The sequence below is a fragment of the Larimichthys crocea genome, chromosome XXI, assembly GCF_000972845.2.
Source record: "Larimichthys crocea isolate SSNF chromosome XXI, L_crocea_2.0, whole genome shotgun sequence".
Classification (NCBI taxonomy): domain Eukaryota; kingdom Metazoa; phylum Chordata; class Actinopteri; family Sciaenidae; genus Larimichthys; species Larimichthys crocea.
Genome location: NC_040031.1, coordinates 1,248,072 through 1,261,714, shown reverse-complemented (window position 1 = coordinate 1,261,714; position 13,643 = coordinate 1,248,072). Strand labels below are relative to the sequence as shown.

The 13,643-nt window shown below is 39.6% G+C and overlaps 1 protein-coding gene across 5 annotated transcripts in view; it reads left to right on the top strand.

The window, feature by feature from the left end:
* cadps2 (Ca++-dependent secretion activator 2) overlaps positions 1-13,643 on the top strand; it is a 238,811-nt gene that overhangs the window by 219,848 nt on the left and 5,320 nt on the right. For all 5 annotated transcript variants that reach the window (XM_027272724.1, XM_027272723.1, XM_027272727.1 and 2 more), the window contains 2 exons: positions 3,941-4,048; positions 13,506-13,610. In XM_027272724.1, the coding sequence (XP_027128525.1) occupies positions 3,941-4,048; positions 13,506-13,610 (213 nt within the window). The remainder of the gene's footprint in view (positions 1-3,940; positions 4,049-13,505; positions 13,611-13,643) is intronic.

The following is a 13,643-nucleotide window of genomic DNA, read 5'->3' as shown; positions in this document are numbered from 1 at the left end:
GAATGTAGTTTTACAGAAGGGAAATATTACCAAAACAAGATATTACCTGTAAAATAAATAAAATCCCCTAAATGATCTTGTTCCTGTTTCTCAAATATGACAATCTGCTTCTCCTTATCTGATATGATAATAAATTCAGGCTTGTTATACTGTTGGTCACACAAAAGAAGCAACACGAACAACCATAAGAATAAATGAATCCATTAATTATTGGTTTGGAGTCTCTTTTGATATTTTCTTAGCATTTTAGCGTCATAAACAGTTATTTTAAATTATCGTGGGACTTGATGCTGTGACGTGCAAACACACAACACACACCTGGTAGAAATGAAATAAATCCAGGGCAGGAAACCAGGCCGGTAGCGGTGTGTAATTACCTGGCATTTCACCGCCTTCCTCCCCCACTTATCGCTCATTATCAACCCCTCCACATCCACCCCACCCCACCCCCTCTTAAAACCACCCAACCGTCCCTGACACCGCTTAATTTTACACTCATTTTTTTTATTTTTTTTATTTTTTTGTTGTCAAATGTTGACGAGCAACCAGGCGGTCATTATCCCGGCGCAGATAGGATTACTGGTGTTTGGCTACAAGTGAAGAAACAGTGAAGGAGACAAAACAAGCAGAGAGGGCAGAGCGTGACAAGAGCGCTGAGCTGCTTGTATGTGTTTTTTTTTTCTTTCTTTCTGTCTTTCTTTCCTCTCGTGTTAAACTCTTAATCTCGGTGGCTGGAACTGTGCCGACATCTCTGATCTGTCAGGCTGCTTTGTCACCTCGTCGGAACAAGAGAAAAGAGAGGCAAATGATTGAGACTAAGCCTTAAGGGGATAGAAGGAGGGAAATTGATGTCTCAAGTGACAACAAGGGCAGTAATATGTTGCCAGTGACACACACACACACACACACACACACACACACAATCTGAGGTCCACATTTCAGCAGATACATTTTTAAAGGATCTCACTCACTTTTGCTGTTTTGGCCATTTCATGATCACCATACATTATACAACATCCCTCTATGGATGGAAAACTTTGTAAAAAAACGATCTTCTGATGCGCAAACACCGTTTTGAAATGTATCTGCTTTAATGTGGATGTGACCTGGAAGTGTCTGCTGAAACGGATCAGAGACAACATGACAAGTACTGTAACACACCCGGTAAGACACACGTGGTTCATTCTCGTCAACTTTTCTAATCGTCATCAAACAATGATCCTCGACCTGCCAGGCTCTCACTTCTCCACTCACTCCAGAGGATTATGGGGATTCTGACAGGCCTGTCAATCACTGAACCTGGCGCCTCCTCTCTCTGGTTGAATATATCATTCACACCACCCCTCCTTCCCCCCACAAACACACGCCAATTCCCCTTGCAGCCATGTGACCCCACTTTAACCCCTGGTATCTCTGTCCAGCAGTCTGTCTGAATTACAGCTGAGTGTCTCTGACTGATCTCAGTCTGTCACTCGCTGTTCAAGGATTCTCAAACCCGGGACCGTTTTTATTCAAAGATTTTCAACTGTTTGACGTTAGGAGTGTGGAAACAGAAAACCTCCAACCACAGAAAGATTGATTTTCTGTCTGTCAACTAAGTGGTGAATCAACTTATTATTTCAGTTCGGCTGCGTCGGGTGTCTGTGTGGGTTAACGTTTTCACAGATGGAAGTATGTACTAACCGCATGGACTGTTGCAGAAATTGGCAAATGACAAAATTTATGTCGAGCATACCGTCACTGACACTGAAAACTTTACTTAAATGCTTGTAGAGCAGTTTGATCATTTGTACCTAAAGAAATTATCTCCATCTTCAGTGCCTGATGACACGTCTATCGTGGTGAATCAGCACTGACAGCAGAGTATGCTTTTCCTCAGCTGCCTCTTTGCTTGTCAAATTACCAACCTTGATTTACTTGATGCTGTTTTCTGACATTAGACGATGGAGTTGACTGTCACGATCCAGTTCTTTAACATGTGACAGATTGTGTTTCTTTTGTGTTGTCTTCCATGAGCAAAAGGTTGCTATCTTAAATTTATAACCAGTCTCAACCCTGTCTTTTGCCTTTAAGTAAAGCCAAAAGGTTTCTGGGTTTGTTGAGGCTCCATTTCCTTGTTTTTCCACCAGTGGACCTGACGTGCCATGCTCAGCAGCGCTGTAGCAGAACAACAACCCCCTGGGGGCCGACGCATGCCGGCTCAGAGAAAACGGGTGTGAAAGATGTCAAAGCAATTACAATAAGCATTACAGTTGTAATCTCCCCTGACAACAGGGAGTGTGAATGAAGAGGGTTTTACCCAATTCTCCTGCCTCTGGCCTCTCCCCGCCAAACAAACAGCTGTTTCCACAGGAGTTAATGTTTCCTCCGGTGTAACAGCTACAGCAGCTTCTTGTTACTCCCAACACGGAGAAGGTAGACTATTATTTTTCTTCTTTTCACCCAGCAAGCAGCAGGTGATGCTGAACATTTGTTCCCTGTGTCGTTTATGTGTCAACCACTGTTATCCATAACAAAAACACACATGAAACATGTAGAGTCTAATACCATAGGTATCTGTGATGAAAATGATTTTAGGCAAATTGACGCCTTTGTTGCATACCACTACTTTTTGGTTTCCTGGTTGTGTCCCAGGCTGATGAACGTTTGACCTTAAGTTTTTCTTATCAATCCATTTATTTGCTGTGCGTGTTTGTGTGTGGTTTATGCACGTAGGTGCTGAAGGGCCTATCTCAACATCAACACATTTCTTGATGACTCTTGAGCAAAACAGTCATATGAAAATGTATAAATCTAACCACCAGAAGCTGTTTGGTGGTGTTTTGTTGGCTGTTGTTTGAACTACTTTAGTACTTTTTGTATGGACGCCTTCACAGTCAGTCAGCTTAAGACAGAGGCAAAAGTCTGCAGAATGACTCAGATCGCCAGCTTCTCTGCAAATGAACTGGTAACCCTCAGTGCAAGCAACACGGAGGGAAGTTATTTAGATAGTTATTTAGATAACTACTCACATTGTAATTATACAACAGCTGATACTGAAATGTCCATTTATAATACATAATTCACATCAGACCTGAGACATCAGCAGAGTCTAACGTTCTACTGAAGTCGCTCAGTCCATATTTACTCCACAATCTTTCAGTAGTGTCAGGTGACAAACTGTCTTCACCAGGCTGAACAGCATCAGACATTTACTGGACAAAAATTGTTTTACAGCATGCTCCATGTGGAGTACACAGGAAGAAAAGTGCTTTATTGTTACACCCACTGCAGCTCTATTTGTCCACATAACCAGAAAGTGATTGTTTGGATCTGACTTGGATCAGAGTGGTTTTGCACATTTGTAAAAATGTAAATGGATCTTTTCCATGAGTTTTGGAGAGTAATAGAAGTCAAACACAAAGTGCCGGTGTGGATTTGGTCTTTAATTCTGCCTACAAAGCTCTGATGGGTTGAGGTCGGGAAGCCAGGTTGGGAATATTCCTCACTTCGGAAAGACAGATGAAAGAAAACCTTGATGAGAGGCTGCTTAATATAACAGAAGCTATAGTGCAACAGAGGCCTGAGCTAACTGAAGTGATGCCAGGACTTCAGCTTTCTCTGCGTTGTTGTATGTTTTTGCTGTTGACATTATTATTTAAGGGTCTGTTCCATCTCACTGTAATAAAAACCCTGCTGCTAAAATTCAAGCTTCACTGTTGTTCTGTATGTTTGTGGTGGTCATCATGCAGCCAGCAGGCTGTCTACTGAGTCTTCTGTTATGTTAGCTTATGCTTATACTGTAAGTGTGGATGAAGTATAACGTGCACCATGAATTCCAGCCATGTTTACATTTTCAACACCAGGCTCAACAAGCTGCTTTCTGTCAGTGTGTTCTCCATATTCAGCCTCCATCCTCTCTGAGTCATCATCAGACCTGTCTGTGTCCTCTTTCCTGCAGAAACCAGGGATGGATCTGGCCGACACCTACATCACATTCGTACGACAGAACCAAGACATCCTCCGAGACCGTGTCAACGATGAGCTGTACATCGAGAAGGTGTTTGATGTGAGTGCTGATTGCAATTTGGAATCTTTTTGTACTTTTAGATTATCTGCAAGAATATGTGTCCAAACCACTTTATCTGGGTGTCATACTCAAAGTGAATACAGTGGTCCCTCGTCTATTGCGGGGGATACGTTCTAAAAATAACCCGCAATAAATGAAATCCGCAAAGTAAGTTTTACAATTATTATACATGTTTTAAGGCCGTAAAACCCCTAACCACATACTTTTATACACTTTTCTCAGACAGGCATTAACATTTTCTCACATTTCTCTCTTATTTAAACACTCTCAAAGTTTAAACTTTCGCAGATTTAACAAAAATAAGTACAATACTATATTAGTAAATGAAACCAAAGATCAAAACCTGTTTTCATGCCAAACATTTTTAACAAATTTACTTTTAATGATGAATCTACGAGGTTTGACACATAAGAAATTATTACCAGTAACTCACGCGTATTTCACAGTTCCTCTGACGGTACACTGTAAAAAAAAAAAGCATGGGAAATTACCCCCCAAAAAATCTGCGAGACCGCGAAAAGTGAACCGCGTTATAGCGAGGGATAACTGTACACCTGAAATGGGTGCACGCAAGTACAGTATAGTACATCTGGCAAACTGTAATGAATTCCTTTCATACAGAAGACATACATGACACGGATCTACTGACTCTGAAGTTTCCATCTAAATTTAGTTAATCAGACTTTATTTGTATAGAACTTTTCATACAATACATGTAACACAAAGTGCATTACATAAAAACATAAAAAACACTCCACAACCACCGCCCACCCCAACCCTCCACCAAACTCCCACCCCATTCCAATACAAACAAAGCCCAACACAAACGGAGGAAGCGCCATCTCATCGTCTTGCAGTGAGGAAACATCGGAGGCAGGTTAAAAATAAATAGATACAAAATAAAAATGAAATAATAACAATAAAAATAAAATAATAAAAAGACAAGAAGAAACACATTAAAAATGTATAATACTAAAATAGTAAAACTAATGTGTAAAAATGCTAGCTCCCCAATAATACAAGAATTAGCAAAGACGTGGATCACAGTTGTACTTTACAAAGCCCTTTTTTACTTCCAAGGTTTTGTAGCCGAAAATATGCAACGCTGGCCGTCACCATGTTGGAAGTACTGCTTTTTCCGCCTCCCAGCTAATCTAAATATTAGCAAAGACGTGCATCATCAGTGGACCTGAGACGGTCCGAATGATGGGTGCTCTATTAAGCTGCACAAATGGAACCTGTCAAATAAGACAAGGAAAGCTTAGAGGAGACCAAAATCACCTTAATGTCTCCTTGACTTTAAATATGATGTGACAGCAAGATTAAAAGATGCTTTCTGAATGTTTATAAAAACATGACACATCAGCCATGACCTGCTTATGAAATGCTCAGAATCGTGTTTTTTGTGAAAAAAAAGCAAACAGGAACAGGGTTAATGAAAGTGGAAATGGTAGCAGTCGTGACAGTTTCGCTTGAGGACATAAAAACATAATAAAGGTTGACAAGTGATTTTCCAGGCAAGTTCACCTATGAGCTGCGTTCACAGCCTCATCACACTGAAAAGGAACATTTCTTCTCACTCAGATAAATACTGCAGAAATCTTTTTTTTTTTTATCTACCCAAACACTGTGCAGTTTTATAGTCATCTTTCACTTGTGAACAAATTTGGGTGGAGTATGACTTTAAGTGCAGCACCAGTCAAACTTTTGGACACTCCACTCTTTTGGACACTCCACTTTTCATTCTCTACATTGTAGATTAACACTGAAGACACCAAAACTATAAAATGACACATATGTCTAGTTTCAAGACTTCTTCCATGCAGGATGAAGAATTTTCTAAATGATTGTCCCATTGGAGTAAAATGGACTGTAACGGTATATGCTTCAGGGCATGGCTACTTTGTCATTGACAAGTCATTGTAGTGCAGAAAAAGTACTGAAGTACTGTTCAGCTCTAATAGATGGTGAATCCTTTTCCTACTGATGTGTCAAATGGGACTCTTTTTTTTTTTTAAATAAAATATTTACAGTAGGCAATAGCGAGAAAATCTTTCAACCCTATTTTAATGGTACCGTAAATTTCACATGTGATGTTGATGTCAGTTTTAAATATTATTTGACAAGCAATGGAAAATTGCGGTCTATAAAGCATTAGGGTACAATTTAGCTTTGTGTGAAACTGCTCAGTGAACTACATCCATCCTCTCACACAATATATGTCACCAGTGCCACCATTGGTGGCACATTTAACTCTGATCTTCCAGAACGAGGAAAAAAGTATTTAAAGAGGTAAAAATCATGTCAATCAAGTCTGGACACAATGAGAACTGCAGCTATTCCAGAGGTGAGTTAGTCACAATGCCACTTCTGAAGGCTTGCTACGAACATATTTTCACAGTTTTGTACAATCTTTTGAATTGACAAACATCATCTATTTAATTAACCAGTTCAAACTGGAACATCTCTCAATGCCAACTTCAAAACCATCACCACCATTAGTTGACATAGCAATGGGTTTACACTTTGCTACAACACTTAATTTGACCAGTGTTTATTTTCCTGACAATCAAATGTCTAATGCGAAGGCTAGCTGTCATTTAAATGTCAACTTATGAAATCTACTCGCTGCATGTAAACACCAAACAGAGAAAGGTTTAGTTGCCTGATCTCAACCTCGAATGTGAACAGTTTCAAAGAGATGACATGATTAAGATGGAGTAATGGAAAACGTGATGAAAATAATGACATTTCTGTTTGTTTCACGTGTTAATGTAAAGAAGGTTATGTCTCCTCGTTGCTCCACGCTGATCTGATGTTTTCATCTGTTGTAACAAATTTGCTCTCAGGTTGTTTTAATGCGCAAATTGAAAATGGTTGGAAAAGAACTTCATATGGAACACTATGGAAATTTGACAATAAGGTTTTATTGTAAAAATCCTCACAAATCGAGCTCACAGTCAGGTGTTTATACTGCTGGTTTGAGGTTTGATTCTCCAGTTTCAGAGCAGCAGCGGGTCGCTCTGAGGCTGAAAACACAGACTGCTTCTGTTGACCTGTTTATCACTTAGGAAACACAGAGAGCTGTCGGCTCGCTCTGCAGGAGTTGCAAACACCCCTCCACCCATCCGTCCATCAATCTATCTCTTCCTTCATCCCACACTGTCCGTTTTCTTTAACCAACTGTCCCCCTCCCAGGATTCAGATTTATAAGAATATTTTACCGCCAAGTTGTCAAACACGCCTCAGCTCGCCGGCGTGAGTCAATGTGGCGAACATGGCAGCTCAGACCTTCTTACACATTAGCAGCACAAAGCAGAGCGATGGATTTCTGCCACCTGCCGCCTCCTCTGAGGGTTCGGAGTATTGTGGCTGAGGCGCGAGCTGCGCTGTGCTGATCTGTGTATGTGCGTGTGTGTGTGTGTGTGTGTGTGTGTGTGTGTGTGTGTGTGTGTGTGTGTGTGTGTGTGTGTATGTGTGTTAAAAGAGTGTGTGTGGGGGGTTGAGGAGAATGAGTCTAATGGAGCTCAGAGGCGCCCAGTCATGCACCAAGGAGGAGGTGACGGCGGGGCCCTTAAAGTGTCTCCAGCCCTTCAACATGCATCACAGACTCACACACTAACATGCAGTTAGCGTGTAACAAAGAAAGTAAACCCTCTGTTCTTACAGTGGCATCACGCCTCCTGCCAGGAGCATTATGGGTACGCAACTGTCTTGTTTACGTGGGTCTGAACGAGTCGATGTCAAATTCATTTAAGGAGCCTTTTCTTTAAATAGAAGGTTTGCGGACACAGTTGGACGTAAAGAAGAAAGAAAGAGGATGTTAAAGCGAGCAGTGTGATGAGAAACAGGAGCGAGATGTGGGCTAGTCGAAAACACGGCCATGATGTTTGTTCTGCGTGTGCATGCTCACATGTGCCCGTCCGTCTATTTGTCTACAAGTGCTCAGAAGGGAGTGTCTTTGTGTGGAGTGTAATACATGCCCACACACAAACACAGACACACAGCGACATCGTCTTGTACAAATCACCTTGATGAAGCAGCTGACAAGGACAAACCAGCGTGTTGTTAAAAATAAATAAATGTGGCTCAAGAACTCATTTCATTTCAGGTTCATGTTTAAGAAGATGCTACTTTTTCTTTACATTCAGGAACGTTTCAGAAATCTGTCAGAATCTTGACACTAGACGATAATACAGTAGATTAGGGATGCACCGAAATGAAAATTTTCGGCTGAAACCGAAACCAAATAAAAATTTAATGGTTGGCCGAATACTAAAACTGAATATGAAATGCGGTTGTTAAATTTTTCACTATTTTTTTTTCTATTGCATAAATAGCCTAGAATAAATTTGTAGACATGTTTTTTTCAAAGAAAGTAAATGTTTATTTAATATCCTTCAAATATTCCAGTACAATTTTCAGTTAGTATAATTATTATTTCATTTATACTGTTAGAAAGCCCATGTTGTTTTAATCACTGTTAATTTGTTCTTGAAAGAAATACAATTTAGTTTTATTATATTTCTGGTGAATTTCCATTTTTCCCACGTTCTTGAACGCATCATAGTCATTCCGACGGTCATTGAACGCACCTCGCATGTGCCGTAGTTTAGAGAGAAGTATATAGCTCCTCTAAAGAGCAGTGTATGATGTATTTCTTGCCTGTGTTTTTCCTATATCCTGCATCGTGGGTTTATTGTGTGTGAATGAGAAAAGAATCAGCAACCCTGGACAGATCACCGCGCGTGTTGTTTCATTGCATCAATTGCGTCACGCCACTAATGCACTTTTGGGCCATTTTCGGTGGCCGAATTTTCGGTGCGTCCCTACAGTAGATCGTTGCACCAGAATCAATAAAAATTTATATTTAAACTTTTTTTAAAGATTAACCCAGAGGTACAAAATCTTTGGCTTTTTGGCTTTAGTATGGCGCAGTATTTTCTTCTGTTAGCATTTTATTAGTGGTCAGGAATCTCGAAACTAAGCTATGCCTAATATGGCTAACAAGTACAAATGATCTCATCTGACTGGTCATTTTGTGTGTTAAAAAATAAGACTTAGGACTTGAAAAGTTAAAATTACTTAATTTCCTTTTAAAAATAATATATGTTCTGGGTTTTTTTCCAAAACCAGAAAATGTGTCAAATGTTTAAATTACATCATTACTGTGACACCATCAGGGTGCTGATGGTGTTTTCATCATGCAGATACTCTGACACAACTAATGCAGACCCACAATGCTGTGCACACTTCCCTCCACCTTCAACCCTCCTTCCCCCACTCATTCCCTCCATCTGTTTTCACTCTCGTCCTCTAATCAGCTCAATTAAGGAGCATCTTCGTACTCAATTTCCACGTGAGTTAACGCAGCTCGCAAGGCGACGGTCAGGCAGCTGATTAGCCGCTCTGAGGAAACTCATCTCCCAGAGACTGTTTCACTGAAACGGGTGGAGGGAGGCAGGAGGAGACGAAAGGAGGAAATCAGAAGAAATGATCACAGGAGCAGCAAATATCATCCAGTAATTTCAACATCTCCAAGCATTTGTTAACACAGCACACTGATTAGCATACTCGAATTCCAGTGTGGAAATATTTACTGTGGAGAGTAAGAAGAGGAGAAAATGAAGGAGGAGGGTGGATGAGAAATGTAGACATAGAAGGACAATAACATTTTCAATAAAAATAAGACGGACAGCACGAGGCAGACGCATTTGTGTAGGACAAATAAAACAACAAAGGAAAGGAAAAAACATTTTATAGGAAAATAAAATAGTGTAGAGTATTTGTAACATTCCAATTGTTTGTCTGTGAATGTCTACACCGAACCAAACCTGAATCACAGCAGTGTAAAATCACAAAGCAGTGTTATTCATGAAGCCGTTAAATTGTTAAATTAATTTTCTAAACTAAATAAGCTGTTAAAATGTTATGAATACTAAGAACTTTCCGTTGGCAGTCTGAATAAAGCGTGACCAGAAAAGGTGTTGGTCTGCTTTTCTTGGATTAATTAGTCTGTTATGTTGTTCAAACAGAATGCAAAGCAGATTTTAGACAAGGTGTGACTGCTGTCAGAGTCAACGGAAAGCCACAAGCAGATGTGTGTTAGTTCTAGTGCCACAAGTTTAATTGAAGATGCAGCATTAGCAGTAGAAGGCAAACAACCACAAACTGCAAAAATACTTTGAAGTGCAACAACATGTCGAAATACACTACTGTCCTATTAGCCTGTTCATCAACTCTCCATTAAAGCAGCCATTATCTTCTATTGTCAGTTGCACTGACATGTTATTCCCAAGCAGCAACCTTCGTGGCTGTTAAGTTGCAAAAAATTATCAATGATTCCAAGCCAAGATTTGAAAGAGACTTTTGGAAAACACATAAATGAACTGTCTGCATTTTCATGCTAAATGTTTTGGTCCCTCTTCCTCGACACCACTGTGTATAAAATGCTGTCCGTCCTGGCCTTGTGAGCTACAGTTACCACAACAAGTTTATTTACATTGTGTCTCCGCCCCCCCTTTGGGCACAGCTGTCAATCAAACACCAACCCACCCACTCAGAGGCTTAAGGAGCATTTCTGAAATCTGATCTCCAAACACCTTTTTTACTTCCTGTGAATGTGAATACACTCGAAAAAGACTTCGACAAAGTTGTGGAACACTGGTTAATATAAAATGCAATGATATCATGAACAACAAAAAGATAAAACTAGCCAGAAGTCTGGGTTTATATCATGTATCAACTGGATTGCTGGTTTGATGTCCGCTAAGGAAATAACACTGAGATACATTTGGCAAAGACACTTTTATGACAGAAAATGTTCAACATCTCAGAAACATTTATTAAAAGACGCTCAATTTGTGCCCGCCTGCTGACTTTTTCAAAGAGCAAACATTGTGTCTATTCTCTGTGGACGTAAAAGAAATAAAACCAGCAGCCATGAGTTAATGTGAATCCTCATTTGTAAGTTAACGTACATTTTCTTGTAATTGTTTTGACCTAACTTAACATACATTGGTTGAAAAACTGCTTTATTACTTTGACATAATTACAAGGAGTCGGTGTGAAGGAGGTCAGAGGTCACTCCCACAATAGATGGAATCAAATATTTGTATGACCCCTGGATGATCACGAACGTGTTTTGGCTTTTGTCAAGTGTATGAAATACCCTTTGGACTGTTTTTCTCTGTTAAATTGGAAGGTAATTACAGTTCTTGTCAGTGTGAAATTAAGTCTGCCAGCGGCTCTTAAAGCAAATCTGAATATTACAGGTCATTACTGTGTCAGAGCAATTTCCCCGAGCATTCTTGTTTAACTGGTAACTGAATAATGCCACCCGATGTGTGCATTTTACCAGCAAAGTGTTGAATGCTGCTGTAAGTGAGGATCACTCCTCTGGTGAGAAAAGGTGCATTTGATTTCCCTGCAGCTGTGGCCTGGTGCTGGAAGGTGTGAAGGAAGAGCGTTTAATGAAAATTACAAAGACGGAACCTGATGTTTTTTTTTCTTCTTTGAAAGTCAAAGCTAAGCTGTGAACTCTTCCCTTGACATGCAGCATTCAGGAGTTTTCCAGTAAATTGGTGCCTTTGAATAAGTAAATGTTTTACCCTCTTTGAGTTTTGCCGTTTTGACGCTGCACATCCTTTGACCTTGCTGTAGTGTTGTCGGCGTGACTAAAGCCAGGCGTTTCAGAGGCTGTTGGCAAGCAAACGCCTATCATCCCCTCTGAATCAGTCCCTCTGAAGGCGTATTCACAGGAACGACAACGATAAATCGTCCTTGCTCAGAGAGCAACTGTGTGTACGGTATTAACATAATGTCAAGTTTCAAGTTGGAAACTTGATGAACTAAAAACGTAATGTCTCTTTTATTTATGTTCTTTTTAAGGATATTTCATCTTGTGAAAAGAAAATGTTTGAGTTTAACCCTTGTGCCCTCCTCAAAAAAGTTTGTGCGAGCGACCGTTCGCTACAAAAAATGTTTCTTTCTAAAAAAATGCTATAAAAATATTATATGTGAATAATTTTTTTCACTTTCACTGCATTAAATCTTGTGACCAACTTCAGTCCTAATCATAACTATAACATTTTTATGTATTTCTTAAATAATTTTAACCCTTTAATGCCATTTTGGGAATATGAACCCACATTTTTTTCTCTGAGGACTGCAGGACAGCAGTCAGAGCCCCCCCTAGAGAAATATGCTCTTCATTTTTGCTGAAGAAATAAGCACCCAATCAAGCTGCATGCATTTATAGATTAGCAGCAGCAGCACCTGAGTATGTTGCAGTGAAAAACAAAATGAAAACAATAGTCCGAAATGCAACAGAAAAGGCCTCAATGAAACAGTATGCAATGGAGCCCTCAGCCATATAGTGAAAAATGACGTCATATGATGGATAATTGATATATATTTTTTTTCAAGTCAAAAGCTTCGATTGAGAAGGTTGTCATATGTAAAACATAGTTTTATGCTAAAATTAGAATAGGATCAAAAGTGTATGTTATAATGGGAGTCAATGGTACAAAAAAATGGCTTTTTTTCTGCACAGTGTATTATAGCCCTATTTTTAAAACTAAGGTTGGAATTTTAAAATTGGATTTAAAAAAAATAAAACCTTGGAAAGTTTTATCTCACTACCATTAAGACAGGCAAAATTAAAAGTACACCAAATGTACTGAGGGGAGGTGTTTACTCTTGGGTTTCTTTCTTCAAAAACAGCTTGATGATGCTTTCAGGAAGATGAATGAAGCTGCTTTCAGCTGGTTTCTGGTGGTCTGAGGTCACATAATGCATACTAAAAAAGTATGCAGTCATACAGACTGATCTTATAACAGTGTTTGAACCAAAGTTTATGTTAGACTGCAGTTCTTCTAATTGTGTCTATGTCCAATTCTTTGTACAATTTTAGTTTGCCATTCTGTTTACTTCCTGTCAACCGCCAACCTTTTGACCGTACTTCACTTTTCAGAGTTACTTGGTAAATGTTGATCCCCCAGTGTCTCCCATTTTTAATTATTTGACCTTTACAGTGCCATTTTGTTTTAAAAGGAAAACATTTATTACATATTGGGTTTTATTGGCATGTTCCATTTGTTCTATCTGTTATGATGTACTCACCAAATTATAAGTGCACAGTGACATTCCTAAAAGAAGTCAGTTGGGTGAAGAAACAAAAGCAGTCAGATGATTTCCAGGTTAGAGACCACCGGGTTTTGGTGGTCAAACTGAACGTGATAGTTCCCGAAATGTTGGTGATGATCTGTCATTGTGCGGGAAAACTGTGTGACCAAAATATGGTAATAAATGTGGGTCAACAATGAGGCAGGAAGTCGGTCTGTGAACTGTGACACTCAGTTTGGGTAATAATTTTACTGTTTTCGCTTCCAAATAAGTTTGTCGAATAAGCGTCTTTGTTTTTGTGTTTTTACAGCAATGGTACACCGGCTCAACAAAGGCAGTGTGTGTTTGGCTAACAGACAGACTGGACCTACAGCTCCATATGTACCAGCTGAAAACACTCATCAAGATTGTGAAGGTATTGTAAATAAATTACAAGAGAGATTCACCT